Genomic DNA, 22,841 nt, shown 5'->3' on the forward strand with positions numbered 1-22,841 from the left:
TGTAAAGCTAACCTTCTGCATTTTGCAGCCGATCACTCTCTCCACTGGGAGGTTCCCCTTCTAGGATCCCATGGTTACATTCTGAAAGAGCAAAAAAAGTACATGAGTTTGACCTCATACATCTTCATCAATGTATTAAAAAATGATTTTGACAGATAACACATTATATATTTATGACTTAAGTATATCTGGCTAAGGCAAAAGAATCTCTGTATTTGAAGTCTGATTTGAAATGGTGAAATGTAAATCTAGGAAAGCTTAATAACCTTTGGGTGATTTTTCCCCCTCAGTTTCTTCCTTGTAGACATGTCTGAGGCTGCAGAATTCTTCTGCTTCTTTCTATTGTTTGCAGACATATCTGTTGAGGTTAAGGAAATGTATCTGTGAAGAGCTGTTATTACAATGAATACTGGTCTAAATACTTTTATTCCAATAACAAATATATAATGTCACATTACAATTGGAAAGATATAGATTGTGATCTTTTGCAGGGCACTCATCGAAATACATGGAAATTGTTAAACCATATGCTGTATGGTCACTTCTTCCAGAAATCACTCTACCAAGGGTTATAGACTACAAGATGTACAAACAGGTGATCAATTGAAGGAAAAGCCTGGAAGATGAGGGGAAAACAATGAATGTAGTTCCTCCTACACATATTACCTTTATCCTATAATCTCAATATTGATGGGAGATGTGTCTTCCAGACTGATAATGCTTCAGTTCACAGGGCACAGGGTCTCACAGAATCATTTACTAAGTATGAAGATTCTGTAAATCTGATTCAATGGGTTTTACAAACCCCAATTCCAATGACGCTGGGTCAACTGTAAAACGAAAATAAAAACATAATACAATGACTTATTAACTCATTTTGAATTTGAAGCCTGCAACATACTCCTAAAAACCTGGGACAGGATCAAGACTGGGAATGTTTGGAACATTCACAGGTGAACAGGTTCATTGGAAACACGTGAGTGTCGTGATTGGGCATTAAAGGGGCATCTCCGGAATTCATTCACAGGCAAGTCATCCTTGGTTGTGAATGACTGAGGCTTCTGGGGATGCTATGTGACGGTGGGAATCACTACTGTAAAGGATATTAACGTGGGCTCAGGAACACCTTCGAAAACAATTGTCAGTTAACACAGTTTGCCGCTACTACAAGTGCTAAGAGTGCTGTCCACATTTAAAATAGTTTTTGGAAATCATGGACGTCATGTTCCTCGGGATAAAGAGGAAAAGGACCTCCCAAATTGTTATCAGCGCTAAGTTCAAAAGCCATGGGGGTGTGTTAGTGTCTATGGCGTACTCATGCTCCATGACATTCAAAATGAGTGAATCTTTGCAAACAAATAATAACGTTTTTTAGTTTGAACATTAAACATCTTGTCTTCGTTGTATATTCATTGAATATAGGAACTTCACTGGAATAGGGGTTTGTATGATCATCAGGGGCCTAATTTATAAATGTATAAACACATATAAACAAACTGAGAAATAAGAAACTGATTATGATGACAGAAATCCACACTCCTCACAGAATATGAAAGCTTGCGAAGTTACATCATATTTTGAGTTGATTATCATGTATTACAGTTTTTCTCGATTGGTTTGGCTCATTTCTTGAAACCGAGATGACATTCTCAAAATAACATGGACAAATCTCCAAACCACCTTGCAATTGTTCACAACAGAATGTCATTTTTCATTGGTTTTATCAAATTGCAAATGCTTTAGTACATGTCTCAAGTGACTCTGTGCTTTTTTTCAAATGATTATGTACAAGTAGCTACAGTTAGCACAATGAGCCCACATTTAGCACATTTTCCAAATAAATAGATCTTGCTGATCTAAACTGATTAGTTGACTTTTCAGTGAAATGGTTACTCTCTCCAAAACATATCAGCATGGTTTCATTGTGTAAGTCATCATATGCACAATTGTCTGTTCAACTGTCAAAATTAGTCAAAGATATAATACCATGAAAGAATTTCTTGGAACATTTGATAAATTTATGACAGTACTTGACAATCAATCAGGTGAAATTAGAACTAACGAAGGAGCAGTTTCCCACATCTCAGATGACCAATCAAACAGTTTGTTTAGTTACCTGACAGGTGTTGTCTATGATTATGACTGCTGCCAAAAGTATATAGACAGAGCTTGGCCCGGGGCCAGTTTCATTTGCAGTGTGAACATGGAAGCACCTCGCCAAGTACAACAGCAACTTCCTGCTCGAGGAAGAGGAGGAAGAAGAAGAGGAAGAGGAGGAGTGAGAATGCGTGGAGGAATAGGGGGAAGAGGCCGAGGAGCACGGAGGCACCATGATGTCCCAGATGAAATCCGGGCCACCCTTATTGACCACGTTATAAACCATCGCCTCACAATGGCAGAGGCAGGTCGCCGAGTGCAGCCTAATGTGCCTCGGTCTACAGTCTCCTCCATCATCCAAACCTTTCGCAGGGAAAACAGGTACAGAACTATTCTATTGAACTATTCAGTGTTGGTGTGTGTGTAGGCCTAGAGTACTGTAATATCTTCATGTGATGTTATATGATACTATAAAAATGACAAAGAAAAAAAAATGGAGAAAATACTGTGAATAGTATTCCAGTCACTGTGCAGTGCATCACACTTTTAGTACCATAAAACAGCAGTACAATTACATTGGTAACTCATTTTGTAACAAATTTACAGTGTTGACCTTTGACTTGTATGTCTAGGATTGGACGACAGCCTCAAGTGGGTGGCAGAAGAAAACTTCTAAATGAACAACAAGAACGAGAAATATGCAACATGGTCATTGCAAATAATGCCATCACACTGAGACAGATTCGTAATGCAATCCTTCTAGACAATGTAATGTTCCAAAATATAAACTCTATCAGCATCTCCACAATAGACCGGGTATTGAAGAAACATCAGATGACCATGAAACAGATTTACAGGGTACCATTTGAGAGAAACTCTGACAGAGTGAAAGAGCTGCGGTACCAGTATGTGCATGTAAGTCAACTACTGGTTGTCTATCATTGTAACACTATTACAGTAAGACATGGTTACCACTTTTTTTTGTTTTGCTTTATCCTTTTTACCTTCAGAATCCAGCTTTGTGTGACTAGAGCATTTTGCCTAGAAATTGTCTTCAGTTTTTCACTCCCTCTTTTTACAGTACTTTAGATCCTCCCTGCAGTATCTGTCTCTACTTGACTGATTAGATTTATTTTTATTCTATTGTAGAGAATAATGGCATTAGAAGGCAACGAAACCTCTCACATCCTAGTGTTCGTTGATGAAGCTTGCTTCAACCTGGCCAAAGGTCGAAGGCGTGGCCGTAACATCATTGGCCACCGAGCCACTGTGGATGTCCCAGGCCAGCGAGGAGCAAATATAACAATGTGTGCCGCTATATCAGAAAGAGGCGTGGCCACACACATTCCCAGTTTAGGGCCCTACAATACACAAAAGCTCCTCAATTTTTTGGACCACCTTTATACTGATCTGATCCCGGAAAATGTGAGAGGTGAAGAAGGACCTCAGCTACCACATTATGTCATTGTGTGGGATAATGTGAACTTCCACCGTGGCCCACGCATCAGAACCTGGTTCACCACCCATCCCCGGATGCTAATGGAGTTTCTTCCACCTTACTCTCCTTTCCTAAATCCAATTGAGGAGTTTTTTTCAGCTTGGAGGTGGAGGGTATATGAGCATCAGGCTCAAGACCAGAGGGCCCTGCTGCATGCAATGGATGCTGCATGTGAGGACATCACAGGGGATCAATGTAGGGGATGGTTGAGACATTCACGCCGTTTCTTCCCTCGCTGCATCGCAAGAGAAAATATCCGTTGCGATGTGGATGAGAATTTATGGCCTAACAGAGAGCAGCGCGTCGATGGCCAGGAGGATGAGGATGGTGGCCAGGAAAGAGAGGGTGACAATGGCGACCACTGAAAATATTACTGTACTATAGTTCTGAAACTTTATTTACAGTATGGTAGGCTAGAGTTTTTTTTGTTTTTTGTTTGTGTTTATAACTGTTCACATTTACAGAATCCTGTATATGTTTTCTTTTCACAGTATGTTCTCTAATGTTAACATTTCTTTGTACGAATAAAAATGTTTACAGTTTCCTTGAGTATGAGTGGTTTATTGGAGGCTGATTTTACTGTAAAATCTTTTAGTTTTATTCATAGTGGTATTCTGTTGCTAGACCTGTGCCTCAGTGACAAAACGTCTAAGCATTTTGACTTGCAGTGCTTAAACAATGCCAAAGGTATAATGCATTTTGGGGGCATTGACTATTTATATGAGAAGGATATTTAGTTTTGACACATGGATAAACTGTTTTGGGAGAGATATGAGCTTTTGCAGGGGATCCATGGTGTTGTGCTAAACCATCCAGGTTATTTTGACAAAAGCACTAAATGAATGCACATGTGCCAAGGCAATTGAGAAGGATCTGTGCTATTTTGACTGTACTGACCTTTTATATGGGAAAGGAATCTGCTTTTGAAGCATGGACGAAGAGTTTGGGGAAAGATATTTGATTTTGCTAGTGAGCTATAATGTTGAGCAGAACTGTAAGACTGTTTGGCCAAATGACCTTATGGTTTTGAGAATGTCATCTCGGTTTCAAGAAATGAGCCAAACCAATCGAGAAAAACTGTAACAGAAACCAGCATAGGACGTGAATTGTTACAGCCATGTATCTTGATGTGTGTGTGTGTGTGTGTGTGTGTGTGTGTGTGTGCACATACTGAGCTTGTCCATATACACAGTAGACTGAAGTGAATTCTATACAGCTAAAAATGAGGCACCAAACACCTACAGCAGACTTTGGATGTGCAACAGTGCTCTCCATCATCATCAGTTCAGAGAGAGAGAAACAACACTTCTTGTGTTTATGAAGAGAATGAGTCAGTGTTTTAATATGATCATCATGTTTTAGGTGTAATATATGGGGCCCTATCTTGCACCCAGCGCAATTGACTTTGTACACCGACGCATGTATCATTCCTATTTTGCACCCGCGCAAAGCGCGCTTTTCCCTCCACAGAAGCACGTCGCTAAACTAGGGAATGAACTTGCGCTCCCTGGGCGGTTCAGCACAAAAAAGGAGGCGTGTTCCGGCGCAAACATTCCTTCATGCTATTTTGCAGATTTATAAAACATTTGCGCCACTAACCAGGAAAAAATAGTTTAAAGTCAGTGGCGCGTTGCGCATGTTATTCATATGCTATTTTAAGGGCGCATGCTTGGCCATAATCAATGTAGCGTGTGCACAACGAGCATACACTTTGATTCTCTCATCTTCACAGAAGCAGTTTTCATTTTTGCAAATCATACATTATTACGAACGATAGATAGATAGATAGATAGATAGATAGATAGATAGATAGATAGATAGATAGATAGATAGATAGATAGATAGATAGATAGATAGATAGATAGATAGATTGATTGATTGATTGATAGATAATTTATTATAAAAGCATACATCTAGCTTACACATTTACCCAAATTATCATACGCCTTTTTAACCGAAGTCAATTTGGGTGGGTTTCTCCATCCCCAAGGTCCCTGATGAGAGCGTTGCTCTCCTCGGCTGTGAACCGCTCCTGGCGCGCGCCTGGCAAATCCGCCGTTATGCAAGTTTAGGAATCCGCTTTAGAACAAGCGCGCCTGCTCTTAAAGGGAATGTGAGATGACGCTCTGATTGGTTTATTTCACGTTACGCCCAAACCACACCTATGAATAATGAAGCTCTTCAGACCAACCCATTTTAGATTTGCGCCTGGCGCAAGAGTCATTTATCCCGCCGGGAAAATAGCAACAGCGCCAAGACCCGCCCACAAAGTCACTTGCGCTTTGCGCTTTGACACTTGTGTTTCAGATCGTTAAAATAGGGCCCATGATCCTGTCAATCAAACTGAACAGACTGCATTCAGTCACTTCTGCTGTCTGGACGTGATGCTTTCCATTTGAGACACAGAAACTTTTACATTCTTACACAATTACTGTCACAACGGCTGATTCTTGAGTTGTGATCATGTAGTATATTTTAAATAACATTTTCATATACAGTATATTTACACCATCGCCTATAAATGTAATGATTATGTAACCAGGGTTCGAAATGAGGGGGGTCTGGGGGGGTCCCGGACCCTCCATAAGTCATTAGGGACCCCCCATAAGAATTTATTTTTGGATTTTGGGGGGTCCCCTACAAATATATATAACATTAAAAATGATTGTGATAGCCGTGTGAGTTGCTAGAGCGTCACAGATTGTTGTTGTGGTGCTCCCGCAGACACGCACTGTAGCTGAACGCGGCAAAACGAAACCTCACAAAGAGTGAAATCCTGAGTGAAAATCCTGTAAGTGCTTCGATTATGTTTATATCTCCATAATTGCTTATAGTAAAATATTAGGAGTTCTAGTTCCTATATCAAAAGTTGCATTAACTAGATACCCAGTGTAATGATTAGAAGAGTGCGTTTGTCAACGTTTCTTGCTAGCTGTAACGTTAACTTATATGAAGCCAAATCATCTGCCAGCTAACAGCAGAAGCTTGTTTCCGCCACAGAGTGAAAAATAAAAAAGTGAGACTTTATAATCTCACAATTCTGACTTTATCTCAGAAATACGTGATATAAAGTCGCAATTGCAGGTTATAAAGTCACAATTGTGTGTTATTAGGTCAAAATTACGAGATATAAACTCGCAATTGCGAGAAATATACTTGAAATTCTGACTTTTTTTCTCAGAATTGCATGTTTATATCTCGCAATTCTGACTTTATAATACGCAATTGGGAGATATAAAGTCAGAATTGCATGATATAAAGTCGCAATTGCGTGTTATAAAGTCAGAATTGCGAGATATAAACTATTCTGAGGTAAAAAAATATATATATTTTCCCCTTAGAATTGGACTTTATGAGAAAAGATGTCAGAATTGCGAGATATTAACTATTCTGAGTAAAAAAAAAAAAAAATATATATATATATATATATATATATATATATATATATATATATATATATATATTTCCCTTAGAATTGGACTTTATATTAAATTATATAAAAGATGTCAGATTTGCGAGATATAAACTTGCAATTATGTGTTATAAAGTCAGAATTGCGTGATATAAAGTCAGAATTGCGAGGAAAAAAAGTCAGAATTCTGACTTTATAAGACGCAATTGCGACTTTATTTCACGCAATTCTGAGAAATAAAGTCAGAATTGTGAGATGTAAACTAGCAATTGTGAGATAAAAGTCGCAGTTATCTTTTAAAATGTTTAATTGGCGAAAACAAGCTTCCATAGAAGACCTAGCAGCTAGACTAGTTATTCAAAGCTATCTTAACAACCTACTTGTCCAGTCAGTGATTACGAAAGATAACCAGGACTTAATTCAAGTCTGTGAGTTGATTAAAGTGAATGTGATTTGAGCATGAATGAGTATATACATGAGAGCTTGGTAAGCTATCTAGGAAGCTAATATAATTTTTCTTAATTTAGAATCCTGCATCATGGAGAGAAAAAGAGGAAAAATAACTTGTAACTTTGTTGCTCCAGAGTTAGAGGTTTACCTGTTAGATTATAGCCACTTCTCCAGACACCACTACAATACTGGGCCTAGCCCAAACCATGAAAAACATCCCAAGACCATTATCCCACCTTCAACATTGGTCCATATAATTTTGCCTACAGTATATAGTGTAGCAAGGTAGTCTTCAGAATTTTTAATATTTAATAATTAAATTGTAGGGGACCCCCCAAGAGTCCTAAGTCATTTCGAACCCTGTATGTAACAATTAGTGTCAGAACGGCTGATTCTTGATATCGATCTTTTTTATTATATTTATATAATAAAGTTTTTAATCTCCTATAAATGATCAGTTTGTCTGCGCTGCTTCACTAAAGCAGAAGTGAAAGTGTTCCAGTCCAGATCATGTAACCAATCAGAGAGTGAGACTGAAACCCCATTTGCATTGTCAGGGTGGAGTGATTGTGATCCTCTCAGAATAGAGCAGCTCTGTCTCCAGAGACCATGTTCAAACCCCAAGAGCTTTATTTGACATTTACTGCTACATCAACCTTCTGAAAAGCACCTGCATCTTCATCTGTTAGTTGAATGATGTTGTCAGACACAAAGTGAACTTGTTGAGAAGCTTTATTGAATGTTGCAGCAAACACAGCAGATTGAAAGATCACACACACACACACACACACACACACACACACACTCAGTTTCAGTATTGAGTTGTAAATCACTCCAGCTGCAGCACTAGACTCATGTGAATCCTGCCTGACACAGGACACTCAGATACGGCTCATCTTCAGGAGAGAAACATCAGCACTCAGAGCTCTTGTGGAACGAGACCTCATGAGGAGCTCCATCATGTGTTACTCTGCAGACGTACAGCTCTCCCTCTTCCCAGCGTGCTTTGCTGAGGGTCAGGACGCTACTGCGGCTGTAGCGGCCGTCCTGCTGGCTCTCTGCGCTGGTCAGAACCCCCTCGGTGACCTCTGACCCGTCCAGTGTCCAGCTCACCAGCGCCCCCTGTGGAGAGTAAGAGCTGAGCAGGCAGAGCAGTGCGGCTGAGTCTCCAGAGATCTGCAGAGAAGAGGGCGGCAGCAGAGACACTGAGGGCTTCACTGTGGGACCAGCTGCAGGAGACAAACACAACACATTCACAAAAAAACACACACACACAACACAACACACTGAACTGCACATTCACAGCAGAGGAGTAATGCTGCTCTAGTTTTAGATTAAATCATTATACAACAATATCAGTAACACTTTATTTATAGCTTTCATACATATTGCATTATAAAAGTATTTTAATGCATTAATTATGCACTGCTATATACATTAAAATGCATGTATGATCTAATCAATAAGTGTAACAGCAGTTATAACACATATTATCTATTATCAGGCCGATCTGACTGCTTTAATTCCAGCAATTATTCACTCTGAACATAAATATCTTAAATTTTGAGATATTCACCTGAACTGAAAATGTAACTCAATTTCAAACAGAGTTAAAACACAATTGAATCACACAGAATGAACAAAACACTGAATTATAAGCACAACATGAGCAAAAGAGATTCAGTATCATTGACTGAACTACAGAAAGCAGCAACATTTACATTCTGATGTCAAATCTCTTTTTTCCATGTATGATTTCTACAATAAAAGATGAACTAAATATGAACTCAGTGTAGAAATAAATGAAGGAAAAACAAACCTGTAATAAACTGATTAAACTCATAGTGAGACACAGTGTGGAAATATGTTTAGAATTTTATTTCATTCTTTTATATATTAGTTTTTGTTGAAAGGAATAATGCTATTCTTATAATAATATCGTTTTAGAATAAATAATTGTACAAAAATATCAGTAACACTTTAATTAAGCCTTTTTTTACATATTGCATTATAAAAATTATTTTTAATGCATTTATTATATATTGTTTTACACATTATAATGCATGTATGATCTCATCAATAATTGTAACCATGGTTTTAACACATTATAATATTATATATTCATTGTTACGCCTTAAGAAATTATAATACACTAAAACTCATAACAAACAAGTCATTTTTAAGTATTATAATACATTTTAACTTTGGTTGCAACTATTTATGAAAACATATATGACATTATAACATACGTTATTGGAACCTTTATAATGCATTAAACATAAAGGCTTTAAGTAAAGTATCACCACCATATCTAATAATCATTATTATTAATAAATGTTGTTCTTGTTTCCACTGTAAAACACTTTCTGAAATCTAAATTGTATTTTTTTATTAGGTGATTAAATAGACAGACTTACCGATCACCAGTTTAGTTCCTCCACCGAATGTGTACCACAGTGATACAATCTAATGAAACGCTCGTACAAAAACCTCTATTCCACTCGAGTGAACACACACTCCAGCAGAGAGAGAGAAACAACACTTCAACACACTGATATTAGAAGATCCTCAGCTCTTCTCAACACTCACTCATTCAGATTTGACTAAATGCTTTCTGATATAACACTGTTTAAAGTCCCACTCCGATCATATTTTGAGCTATTTTTAAACATTCTCAGTGGTCTTTAAATGATGATTATGCCGTTTTTAGCCAAAATCACAAAACCTGTGCCGTTTTCTGGGACTTTGCTTCAGCAGAGCGGCAGTAGCTCATTAGCAATTCGCCTCTGCGTTGTGGGCGGAGCCGTTGGCACGGAGACGACCCTCCCCGTCGTTCACACCGCCGCCGACTTGAGCTTCCGAGAAAACGGAGGAGAAGCTGATCATCGCCGTTGCTGGGTTTCCTATCATTATCGGATTAATTGCAGTTTAACCATCAGAGTGAAAGTTTATCATTTGCATGTGTTTTTAAGTCCTGCCAGTTTAACAGGGCGCGCTTGACAGGGCATATAAGAACGCAGAGAGATAGCAGAGAGAGAGAGAGAGAGAGCCTCGGCCGCGCGCGCGCACTCACTATTAATAATAATAAATAATAATGTGACCAAAACGGTTATACAAATGCTGTCATTATAAAAGGTTTCTAGTGTCAATGTATTGCTTGTTTATTTTGTTTACTTTTCATGGTGTGACACTTCTCTTCTCCCATGATCGAACAAAGAATGCTGCTACGTCAGAGCGGCCAAAGCGTCAACAAGCTTCCTCGTACTTTTTGACAAGCGTCCTTGACAGGGCGGCCAGAGCTTATTTGCCGCTCAAGTCGGCGGCGGTGTGAACGTACAGTTAGCATTGCAACCCGCTACCGCACATAGGTGTTGATCCGCCATCGTCTTCTCTACTCCTCAGAACCTGAGCCGCGCGGGCGCGGGCGGAGGGGAGTATGAGCTTGTGGCACCGCCCAGTGGAGTTACTACGTCACAACTCCAGTCTATTTTAGCTGGCATTTTAGCGTCTGCTACTGATTCACAGCCATTTGAATGCAGAAATACTCAGAAATACAACTTTGAACTTATTTTTCTCAAGATATGTCCTCTAACATAAGAAAAATGCCACAAGAACATGTTAACACCTAGAAAAACATGATTTTCATCGGAGTGGGTCTTTAAAGAAATATATTTGATGAGCTGTGACCTCTGAGGTGACCTTTGACCTCTTTGATCATGGATGATGTTGTGGAGTTTCTCATAATGATGCTTCTGTTCTTCATATGCAGATCAATCATCATGATTCACAGAAAAACCTGCAGCTTCAAATAAATGAATCAATAATTCTGAACATTTCAGATGCACATTGTTTAATATATAATGACCTGATTATGAGTCCTGATGAACTTCATGCATGTGGAAAATGTGGGAAAAAATAGACATCATGATAATATTTCCCAGAGAGCAACATGTCAACATTGATTCCAAAGACCATAATGGACTTTTTTTTTTATTATGACTCTAAATATAGTAAAACTGATTTATTTAGTTCTTGATTTCTCATTGTTAACATGCTTGTAAAGGTGTAGCACAGAACTGAACTCAGAGAAACTGCTGCGTATGACATATGTTTAAAATGATCTACATTCATGATTCTCCAGACAAAACCTAGTGTCTTATCAGCCTGACAAACATAAACACAAATATTTCACAATTAATAAATATGTGCAATTAATCACTAAATGGTTCAATAACATTATTTTAAAAGTAAAATCTTCTATGTAGAGTTTATGAGTTTGTTATCAGCACAAGCTGTTGTAAATCCTGCCCACTTCTTTGCATTGTCAGCACATGCTTCAGTGCTCTGAGAGTGTTTATAGTGCTGTGAGTTTAACACTTCATGACTGAGAGCAGAACACACTCTTCATCATCACACAAGACTAAACTACAGCAATGAACACAATCAACATCTTCATCTGGACCATTGCACTGTTTATTCAAGGTTTGTGCAATACAGTTTTTACAGTGATTATTAGTTCTCCTAAAATGTGAAATGTATTTATAATTTATGTTTTCTTCCAGACTGTAGAGGACAGATCACTGTAACTCAGAGTCCATCAATACCTGCAGTTCAACCAGGAGAAGAAGTCAGAATAAACTGTAAAACCAGCAGTAATGTGTATTATCATAGTTCAATTGGTCATTGTTTAGCCTGGTACTCACAGAAACCTGGAGAAGCTCCTAAACTCCTCATATATTATGCATCAACCCGTAATACTGGAACTCCATCTAGATTCAGTGGCAGTGGATCTGGCAGTGATTTTACTCTGACCATCAGTGGAGTCCAGACTGAAGATACAGGAGATTATTACTGTCAGAGTTTTCACTTTCCAAACAGTGAACGTGTGTTCACACAGTGATAAAGAGTCGTACAAAAACCTCTGTCAGTCAGACGTCACAGTGACTGCACTGATACAGCTGAGAGAAACTGCAGCTGCTGATGGAGGATCACAAACTACACAATATCAATGTTTAGGTAAAAGTTTCTAAAGACTTTAAAAATATACATTTATCGATAGTAATTTATTTGATATGAAATAAGAGTTAGTGCTGATATTCCTAAACCACAAAACCATTCTGCTGCTCTTTCCTAAACATCCGTGTTTCACGATGCAGGTGAAAATGTGATATTTTGAGTCAAAGGCTTGTTCATATTTTGTTAAAGGTAATTAAAAATTAGTTTCCATTTGTTCGCATGACAAGATTCAGATGTTTAATATAATTGAAGTATATAATATATAAGTATAGTATATAATATAATTGTCCATCATCGAGATAATCACCATATTTATAATGAAACCATCATATTTAAACATATGATATTAATCATGAAATATTAGGGGTTTGATGGGACATCTTTTCACCTCAATGAGAAATATCACGTTTTAATGTCATATTTTAATATCGCGAGTTCTCGTCACACCCCTATTATGTATTGTTACTGCATTAATGGGATCTCCTTAATCAAAGCGTTCACAATCTTTAAATTTGACCTTTTTTGGGGGGGTTTTCTGTGTTATTAAACAAAATACATTTCCTAGTAATTCCTTCTAAACGATTTGGTAATAGTTGAGTCATTACTGTATTACCATGATCTTGACATGAATTAATTATGCATCATGCATTATCTCACACCTTGGCAATAGCATCGCCATTGGCTAGTGAATGTTTAATTTACTAATATAGATATAATATAGCTATTTAGATAGATAGAGTGTTAAAGTGCAACAGTGTTTTTTTCTATTTTCCACCAGGAGCATCAGCAACAGCACCAACTCAGCAGGATTCCCTGCAAAAAATGAAGAAAGAACATGCTTTTTAACCCTCTGGGGACCAAGCTGTTTTTGGGGTCCTTGAGATGTTCTGACATGCCTTGACATTTGTGCTTTTTTCAGTTATTTATAAACATGTTAATGGCAAAGGTGTAAATTCACTCTATATAGCACAAACAGGGCTACCATAATATGCGAGCAACGTGTATGTAGATGTTTGTGTTTTTAAGAGAATAATGTTTATGCGTGGTTATTGGAAAAAATTAAAATGAAAGTTGCTGAATTAAGACCACAAAACACATATTAAATATGTGTCCACAAGACTTTTGACTAATGGATGTTGTCCCTTTGAGTTCTAGCTTCAAAATGATGTAAAAATAGTCTTGCTTTATCGTTCACAAAAAAAAAAAATACATTGATTTAAATGGTGTAAAACAGGTTTTGCTTGGAAAGCCAATATGCGAGGGGGAGGAGTAGTTTACACCTTAGATTGCATAATCTCTGCATAATCTCCCCACCCACTCTGCATAATGAGCCATTCATTCAGGTGTGACACTGACTGAGCCACAATGCAAGGACAAAAGATGTATTTAGAAGAAGACTTATATTGACCATTTAAGATTTCGCTTACATTTCTCTTGTAAATATGTTTTGCTATTTTATTAAAAATGTTACAATTACAACAATAATTACAATTTCAACAATATTTCAAGTGTACTCTCTCTTTGTAAAAAAAAAAAAAAAAGATTATATTTTACATTTATGTTTGAATATAGCCAACATTGGAACATCTAACATCTTAGTCTATGAATTTATTTTTGACAAAAATAGTATTTTTTTTGCAGTTTAATACGTTGCTTATACAAATACATTTTTTTCAACATATTCCAGTCGATTTTTACTCATCTCAGTAGGCTATAGCAAAGCAGTTTATTCTTTCACACACAGACGCGCGATTCATATTTAGGCTAAACAGTCTTTACAAATATGTCCCCTTCATTCATCTCACAGAAAGGCGAGTCATATTATAGAAATGCGATTCATCTTTTTGCGGTTTGCATAGGCCTACACTAACGTTATTCCATAACGTTATTCCACACGTGAGAAAAGAAAACAGCCTACCTCACTCCTCAGCGGAATCTGCTCCTCATTTCAGGAGATATTGCTCCTCATCAGCACTGTTCTGAGGAATCTTTTCTCCATAAGGTAGGCTATAATGTCTCACTCGCGAGGAGTCGCGACGCGCTTTGTTTACAGCTAATGTGGGCGTTTCACAGCTCTGAAATAGTTCTCAGAATTTGCGTTTGAATAGCACGCGCTCTCCGGGGAGTGGTCACATTACTGTGAATTAGCTCGTAATGAGCTCGACAGGAGTCGCTCTCATTTTATACAGATTACAGAAGCTGAGAATATTTGTTTTTTATATAAATGACTTCATTTAAAAGATGCAATCTCAAGCTTTATGCCCGTGGGTCTGTTTGCCTGTTTGACTGAATTTTCGCGGAGTTATAGATCATTTTCGAACGCGTTTCAAATGGGAGTTTACTGACAGAGAGAAGGCAGAAATCGCATCATGTTAATTTTTCTTTATTTGTCAAAAAGCAAAACACTTTATTTTTATTGTGAGTATACAGAAAAAAAATAGAAACTGAACAGGATCGATTGATGTATTACACGAAAATGAAAGATCAAAATTAACAGAGCATTTAGTGTTTATTTTCATTGCTAAAAAAAAAAAACGAGCAAAACGCGCGGGCGCGTTTGTGGTCCCCAGAGGGTTAAGCTAAAATTAAGTTCCTTGTGTTACGTTATAACTAAAGAAAACTGTGTGAGAACTCAAATGCGTAAAGAATAAAGATTTATTTAATAAAAGAAACATAAAGTAAAACAAAAACCCACAAGGGGGAAAAACATAATATAAAACAAAACAACAACTTCAAAAACAAACATACCGGAGGATTACGGGAAAACAGGAGACGTATACAAGACAACGATCCGACAAAGACTGCAAACACAAAGGAGCTTATAAAGGGACAAACCAGGCAGATAATGGGGGAACAACAGGTGGGACAAATGAAACCAATAATGAGATAACAAGGAGGGTGGGGTCAAGACAGAGACAGGAACACAAACACCACATGTGCTACATGAGACAGGACAGGCATGTGACATTACCCCCTCCTTAAGGAGCGGCTACCAGACGCTCCACTAGGGACGGGAGGGACAGACCAGGGAGGGACAGGAGGGACGGACCAGGGCGGGACGGGAGGGATAGACCAGGGTGGAACAGGGGGAACAGGAAGGACAGACCAGGGTGGGGCAGGGGAAATGGACAGTTCGGGAGGCCAGGGCGGACCACAGAGTTCGGGAGGCCAGGGCGGAAATGTCAGTCCATTTGGCGGCCAGGGCGGAGAAGATCGTGCAGGCAGCCAGGGCTGAGACGACCCGTCGGGCGGCCATGGTGGAGACGACCCCTCAGGAGGCCATGGTGGAGACGACCCCTCAGGCGGCCATGGCGGAGACGACCCCTCGGGCGGCCATGGCGGAGACGACCTCTCGGGCGGCCATGGCGGAGACGACCCCTCGGGCGGCCATGGCGGAGACGACCCCTCGGGCGGCCATGGCGGAGATTTTCCCTCGGGCGGCCAGGGCGGAGACGACCCCTCGGGCGACCAGGGTTCAGGAACTGGAACTGGCACCACCGGCTCGGGCACTGGAATTGGCACCCCCGGCTCGGGCACTGGAACTGGCACCACCGGCACTGGCACTGGAACTGGCACCACCGGCTCAGGCACTGGAACTGGCACCAACGGCTCAGGCACTGGAACTGGCACCAGCACTGGCACCACCGGCTCAGGCACTGGAACTGGAACTGGCACCACCGGCTCAGGCACTGGAACTGGCACCAACGGCTCAGGCACTGGAACTGGCACTGGAACTGGCACCACCAACTCGGGCACTGGAACTGGCACCCCCGGCTCGGGCACTGGAACTGGCACCCCCGGCTCGGGCACTGGAGCTGGCACTGGAACTGGCACCACCGGCTCGGGCACTGGAACTGGCACCACCGGCTCGGGCACTGGAACTGGCACCACCGGCTCGGGCACTGGAGCTGGCACTGGAACTGGCACCACCGGCTCGGGCACTGGAACTGGCACCACCGGCTCGGGCACTGGAACTGGCACCAACGGCTCGGGCACAGACACTGGCTCCGGCTCAGGAACAGACACTGGCTCCGGCTCAGGAACAGACACTGGCTCCGGCTCAGGAACAGACACTGGCTCCGGCTCAGGAACTGGAACAGACATCACCGGCTCAGGAACAGACACCACCGGCTCAGAGACTGGAACAGACACCACCGACTCAGGAACAGGAACAGACACCACCGGCTCAGGAACAGGAACAGACACCACCGGCTCAGGCTCAGGAACAGACACCACCGGCTCGGCGGCGGCCATCTTGTCCGGAGACTCTGGCTCCGGCTCAGGAACAGACACTGGCTCCGGCTCAGGAACTGGAACAGACATCACCGGCTCAGGAACAGACACCACCGGCTCAGAGACTGGAACAGACACCACCGACTCAGGAACAGGAACAGACACCACCGGCTCAGGAACAGACACCACCGGCTCAGGAACAGGAACAGACACCACCGGAACAGACACCACCGGCTCAGGAACAGGAACAGACACCACCGGAACAGACACCACCGGCTCAGGAACAGGAACAGACACCACCGGAACAGACACCACCGGCTCAGGAACAGGAACAGACACCACCGGCTCAGGCTCAGGAACAGACACCACCGGCTCGGCGGCGGCCATCTTGTCCGGAGACACAGGCTCGGCGGCGGCCATCTTGTCCAGGGACACAGGCTCGGTAGCGGCCATCTTGTCCGAAGACACTGGCTCGGCAGACGTGACGTGAACAGTCTCTGTGGCGGCCATCTTGTCCGAAGACACAGGCCCGGCAGATGTGACGTGAACAGTCTCTGGCTGGGCAGACCTGACGGATCGCTGGGGTGGTGCAGGCAGTGCGAACAGCTCGGGCGGGGCCAGTAGAGCATGACGCCTGGGCGGTGCGGGCAGAGCAAGATGCCTGGGCGGCGCTTCAGGGACGGCAGTCACCTCCGGGATGGTCTCCGTGTTAGGAGCCACCAGACTCGGATCACTGGAATAGGGACCACCGGAACAGGAACCACCGAAACAGGGACCACCGAAACAGGGACCACCGGAACAGGGACCATTGGACTCGGGACCACCGGAACGGGGACCACAGGAACTGGGACCATTGGACTCGGGACCACCGGAACTGAGGCCACCGGAACAGTCACGGAGGGAATCTTCCTTCTCCTCCTCCGTTTCGAGACCACTGGAACTGGGGCCACCGGAAATGGAACCACTGGACTCGGGACCACCGGACTCGGGACCACCAGAACTGGGACCACTGGACTCGGGACCACCGGAACTGGGAACCTCTTCCTGGCCTCTCGCTCCTGCAAGCGAGCGAGACCCTCCACCATCGCCTCAAAAGTACTCCCATCATACGCCCTCCTGAGCAACCAGTCCATGGGCTCGTCGAGAGCATAAAAAAAAGGTCCTTAAGAGGCCCTTCATTCAACTTTAATCCCTCCGCCGCTCTAAGGAATTCAGCCGCGAACTTCCTCATATCAGCCCCTTGTTGGCGGAGGGAATTTAGCGACTGAAAACGAAGAATACGTTCATAGTGGGGGCACGAGACAGGGGGGGCTGGTGGGTAACGTGAATTCCTTCGCTGAGTCCTCGACATGGTCGGATCGTTCTGTTACGTTATAACTAAAGAAAACTGTGTGAGGACTCAAATGCGTAAAGAATAAAGATTTATTTAATAAAAGAAACATAAAGTAAAACAAAAACCCACAAGGGGGAAAAACATAATATAAAACAAAACAACAACTTCAAAAACAAACATACCGGAGGATTACGGGAAAACAGAGGCCTGTTGCACAAAAGTAGAATTAAGACATCCGGGATAAATGACTCAGCTGAGCTCAATGAAGCCAAAACATGTGCGTCCAGGCTTAATTGGTTGCACAAAGACCAAGCCAGGATGAGCAGACACGGATTCATTAAGCCAGGTGAAACCAATCCTGGATAGGTGCGCGCTCACGGCTCACTCAAATAGACCCCGCCACAGATCACAGATTAACTGATTTACCATGGCAACTAGAGCCGCGTACTTTTCCCCGTCGGAAGCACAAATCCTCATGGAGGCATACGAGGAGGTAAAAGATATAATTAAGAAGAAAGGCAACACCGCCACAGTGATAAAGCAAAGAGAAAAAGCGTGGCAAAGTATTGCAGACCGCCTGAATGCGTAAGTAGTGCACAATTACCAGGGTTCCCACACCTTGGTTGACTTCAAATTCAAGGACCTTTCAAGGACTTTCCAGGTCCAATACCCTCAAATTCAAGGACTTAATGCGGGGACACATTTGTTGTGTCCAACAACAAACGATGAGGTACCATCGTAGTTTCATGCGCACGTGAACTTCATGGCAAGTACCTCATGCGGGAAACACTTAACATAACTCAGGGTTTTTCCTGGCTCAAAATGAGGCGGAGGTGGTAAAATCCTATTAATGTATTTTAATAATAAGATAATAAAAATGTAATTTTTTTGTAGATCATCACATAGCCTATTGTGTTTCCCACATTGTTTTTGTGGGTAGAGCTTGGTACCCCTAGTGGGGTACGGGGGCATGCCCCCCCGTAAGAAAATTTTGTACATTTTAAAGATAAATTCATTAATCTGGTGCACTTTGAGTCACCCGAATCCACTGTTAAAAATAGATAATCCACCCGCAAACCGCCCATATTCTCTGATTTAGATATCTGCATCTGATCATCACATTACAATTATTCAGATTCTCACTGTTAAGCATGATAGTATGGTAACATATCACACTGAAGTAGGCTGATTTAAAATGAACATTTATTTAAAATAAAAGTTCTTCTTTTGGCAAATTTACATAATTCCTTAATAGGCTAAACAGAGGCTTTACTCCCTTCAAACTTAAATTGTTTAATTTCATTGTTGTTTCAATCTTTCATTACATTACTGTTTGAATACACTACTTTTTTGTACCTTTTATAAAGGGCATTTTTCCCCTAATTTTATTAAATGTATGCTCCATCTTTCATTTCAAATTCTTAAATTTGATCAATATATTAAATTAAAATAATAAGACACTAGGCTGTTACCAATTCAATTAAATAATTTACATTGAAAAATAATAACTGTATTAAATTAGATTCTTTTAAATATTTTTGAATATACAAATAAGGAATGTTGAAAAGAATGATACTTTATGAAACTAAACCGCCAGTAGGAGGCGGCAGGCGACCGTCTTAATGAGCGAGTCATTGAGTCATTCATTCAAACGATTCGTTCAAAAGGCTGATTTATTCAGAATGAGGCAGTTTATGAATGGGTAATTGAATCTTTGACTCAACCGATTCTTTCAAAACGCTGAATCATTCAGTAATGCAACAAGTGTTGCATGCCATGCGCGATGGTTCTGCGGTGATCTTTGTTTGGAACTATTTTCGCTGCTGAAACAGAACAAAAACAGTCATTGCGTCTAAAATGTAAGTGACTTAATTTTAACTATTTGTTTATTGAACTGTTATGAAATCAGTCTCGGTTTCAAACAGCTCTCTGGTCGCGTGTAGCCTAGGCTATATATTGTTTCTTAACTATAATATGTTATAGCCTAAATAACTGCGCGAGCCTCAACAGCGCTACATTGTTACCGTCAGTACATTAGGTAGGACTATATTATTATCAACCATAGGCTATCAATCACCACTTACTTTAAATGAAATAAAACAGAATCATCCTCATGTTTTCGGTGATTCCCTAGTTATTTTTTATTGTCGAGAGACGGAGGCGGCCGCCTCATAATTCTCTATGCAGGAAAAACCCTGGTAACGTAACGCGTAAATGCGCTTAACTAGTGCAAATCAAGCAAGCTAGTATGCAAAGGCCATGAAGTGTTGGCGAAATAACACATTAGGGGACTGGAGTGAATATGGAATTATTTCCAGAAAACTTCTTGCACAAAATAAATTCAAGCACTTTCAAGCACCTGTCTCTATGTATGTTTATTTTCAAAAACTTTCCAGGGCCTTGAAAACATTTTTTCAGATTCACAAACTTTCAAGGATTTCAAGGACCCGTGGGAACCCTGAATTACACACTCACCGCTCCGCTGAAACATCACAATTACAATTCAAATATTTAATTCACATCTCCAAAAACGCAGTTGTACTGTAATTATGAAACGGTTAAATTTTTAATTGAAATGCACTGCAGATATGAGTGAAATTGTGTAAAGTAACTCCATCACACTGTATAAAGCTATGATAAATTATTATTAAAGCCTTACATTATTATTTAACGTTACTACGCTCAGTACGGTTTAATCTTAGCCGTTGTACTCTGCTTCTTATGTTGTCCACCGTTTTTTTTTTTTGTGTGTTTCTCCTGCTTTTATTAATGTAAAGCTGCTTTGACAGAATGAAACAATTGTGAAAAGTGCTATATAAATAAAATTTAACTGAATAAATAGATGAGCTATAATAATAATCACTTTAATTTATATAGCGCCTTTCAAAGGACCCAAGGTCGGTTGCTCACTGCACTGCAAAAATGTCTTTCTTACTAAGTATTTTTGTCTTGTTTTCAGTAAAAAAAAAATATCTAAAAAAAATCTTAAATATTTTCTTGAGCAAAATTACCTTGGAAAATAAGCAAAAAAATCTGCCAGTGAAACAAGAGAACTTTTTTAAAATTAAGTGTTTATGGAAAAAGTAAACTTATTTCAAGAGAATTGTTCTTATTATATTGACAGATTTTTTATTTTTTTGCTTGTTTTAAGCACACATTTACTTAAAGTTTATATTTTTTGTCTAAACTATACTTATTTTGCTAGGTCATTTAGCAAATCAAGAAAATACATCTTTATTTAAGATTTTTTTGTTGTTGATATTTTTACTGAAAACAAGACAAAAATACCAAGTCATTTTTTGCAGTGTGACTCCATTAAATGTTCTTGTGATAAAGAATGTGTGTGTGTGTGTGTGTGTGTGTGTGTGTGTGTGTGTGTGTGTGTGTGTGTGTGTGTGCGTGTGATGTAGATTAAACATGAACGGGCCAAAACGGACATGGCAGCAGGTCAAAATCAAATACAAGAACATTCTGCAGAATGGTATGGTCCCTGACTAATATTTAACAAAGCACAAGCATATATTGTACCCAGAAGGTGCCTGCTCACACATTGTCTGTACTGTTTTAGCAGTGAAAAAGAATACCCACAGACAAGGCACGGGTGGTGGGTCACCAAAGGCTGACCTTACCCCAGCAGAGGACATGGCCTTGGAGCTAAATAAAGGCAGGCCCGTCTTAGAGGGGATCCCTGGGGGGAAAGAGACGAGCATAGGTTCCTCCCAAGATGCCACCCGCTTCATTCAAGGTATGTCCTTCCATCTCTACATGGGATACAACCACATTCATATTGAATCAATTTGGACTGTCTGACTTTGGTTTACCTATTGCCTTGCAGTGTCTGGCAGCACTGTGTTCCTGTTAGAGCCACCAGCACAAGCACCAGACGATGCTGATCCAGTGAGTACTCCATCAAAGGCATACTGTAGGCCTGGCATGTCTTGTCTACTAGCTTCAATATGAATCCGATTAAATGTGATAGGGTGAAAGCCCCAGTGCAGCAGCAACAGCACATGATGGAGACGATGATGAGGAGGAGACCATCTCTCTGGATTCCAGAAGGCATGAGGTATCATGTTAAGACTGTGAAAGTACTATTTACTCTACAATGGTGAGGAGTCCTCATCAAAATCAAAAAATCTAATTTCTTTTACAGGACCCAGATGCTATACAGTGGGAAAACCAGCCTGGCAACATAGTGCGTATTAATAAAAGGACACCACATCCTGCCAAATTCCAGCTGCGCTAATTGTATTGTGTTCACAGAGCTCACAAGCTATCAGAAAGTTGTATGGCAACCACCTCCGGCGCCAAATAGAACTGGCAGACATAGACATTCAGTACAAGAAGAAAAAGATGGAAAATCTTGCACTGGAGTCCGAAATAAAAAAGAGGACAATTAGGAAACTGGACCTTGAAATAAAAAAACTTGAGAGGGAGGTGAGATATGCCTTCAATGTACACTGTATGCTAACTGTAACACAAATGTATTAATCATTATTTTTCTTTCCTCCCCCAGCTCCAAGAAGATGACACAGCTCAAAATAAAAATTAGGTTTATTCTCGTAAAGTCAAGTGAGCCATGACATATGAGCTCTTATTGTGAGCACACAGGACGGTGGCATCTTTCTAAGGTTTTTTTTATTTTCCCAGCAATCAGTACAACCAAGTCATCGTTATAAGGCACCGGCCTCTTTTGCCCACCCCCCCAGCACCAGGTGTGGCCACTAGCCTATATGAAGGCCCAAAATTGTGTGTTCCTTTCTGCTCTGACAATGGCATGCCCATTCTTGCGAGATGTGGTG

The 22,841-nt window shown here is 40.7% G+C and overlaps 3 protein-coding genes across 4 annotated transcripts in view; all 3 read left to right on the forward strand.

Moving 5' to 3' along the window:
* The window catches only part of LOC311071437 (zinc finger protein 862-like), a 127,997-nt gene that overhangs the window by 42,485 nt on the left and 62,671 nt on the right, over positions 1-22,841 (forward strand). The window lies entirely within an intron of this gene.
* On the forward strand, positions 1,592-4,657 carry LOC311071037 (uncharacterized protein). The gene is made up of 3 exons (XM_084095248.1): positions 1,592-2,478; positions 2,730-3,012; positions 3,247-4,657. The coding sequence occupies exons 1-3, from the start codon at positions 1,988-1,990 to the stop codon at positions 3,958-3,960; spliced, it is 1,488 nt and encodes a 495-aa protein (XP_083951374.1). The 5' UTR covers positions 1,592-1,987; the 3' UTR covers positions 3,961-4,657.
* On the forward strand, positions 18,250-22,839 carry LOC311071435 (uncharacterized protein). 2 transcript variants are annotated; one of them, XM_084095851.1, is made up of 9 exons: positions 18,250-18,624; positions 21,450-21,520; positions 21,608-21,784; positions 21,875-21,936; positions 22,019-22,105; positions 22,193-22,234; positions 22,303-22,476; positions 22,556-22,591; positions 22,690-22,839. In XM_084095851.1, the coding sequence occupies exons 1-8, from the start codon at positions 18,467-18,469 to the stop codon at positions 22,589-22,591; spliced, it is 807 nt and encodes a 268-aa protein (XP_083951977.1). In that variant the 5' UTR covers positions 18,250-18,466; the 3' UTR covers positions 22,690-22,839. The 2 variants fall into 2 exon arrangements, 1 of the variants encoding a protein (XP_083951977.1); XR_014603837.1 differs by having other exon boundaries at positions 22,303-22,591.

This window comes from Abramis brama (assembly GCF_963993115.1).
Source record: "Abramis brama genome assembly, chromosome: 20".
In the NCBI taxonomy this organism is placed as follows: Eukaryota; Metazoa; Chordata; class Actinopteri; order Cypriniformes; family Leuciscidae; genus Abramis; species Abramis brama.

What these genes read in the sequence shown, in the direction of transcription:
- LOC311071037 (XM_084095248.1), top strand. Translation starts at nt 1,988, where the DNA reads ATGAAAGAATTTCTTGGAACATTTGATAAATTTATGACAGTACTTGAC. An exon ending in ACCTTTCGCAGGGAAAACAG is followed by an intron (nt 2,479 to 2,729) that starts GTACAGAACTAT and finishes TTGTATGTCTAG; the next exon opens with GATTGGACGACAGCCTCAAG. An exon ending in TGCGGTACCAGTATGTGCAT is followed by an intron (nt 3,013 to 3,246) that starts GTAAGTCAACTA and finishes ATTCTATTGTAG; the next exon opens with AGAATAATGGCATTAGAAGG.
- LOC311071435 (XM_084095851.1), top strand. Translation starts at nt 18,467, where the DNA reads ATGGCAACTAGAGCCGCGTACTTTTCCCCGTCGGAAGCACAAATCCTC. An exon ending in TGCCACCCGCTTCATTCAAG is followed by an intron (nt 21,785 to 21,874) that starts GTATGTCCTTCC and finishes ATTGCCTTGCAG; the next exon opens with TGTCTGGCAGCACTGTGTTC. An exon ending in TGGATTCCAGAAGGCATGAG is followed by an intron (nt 22,106 to 22,192) that starts GTATCATGTTAA and finishes TTTCTTTTACAG; the next exon opens with GACCCAGATGCTATACAGTG.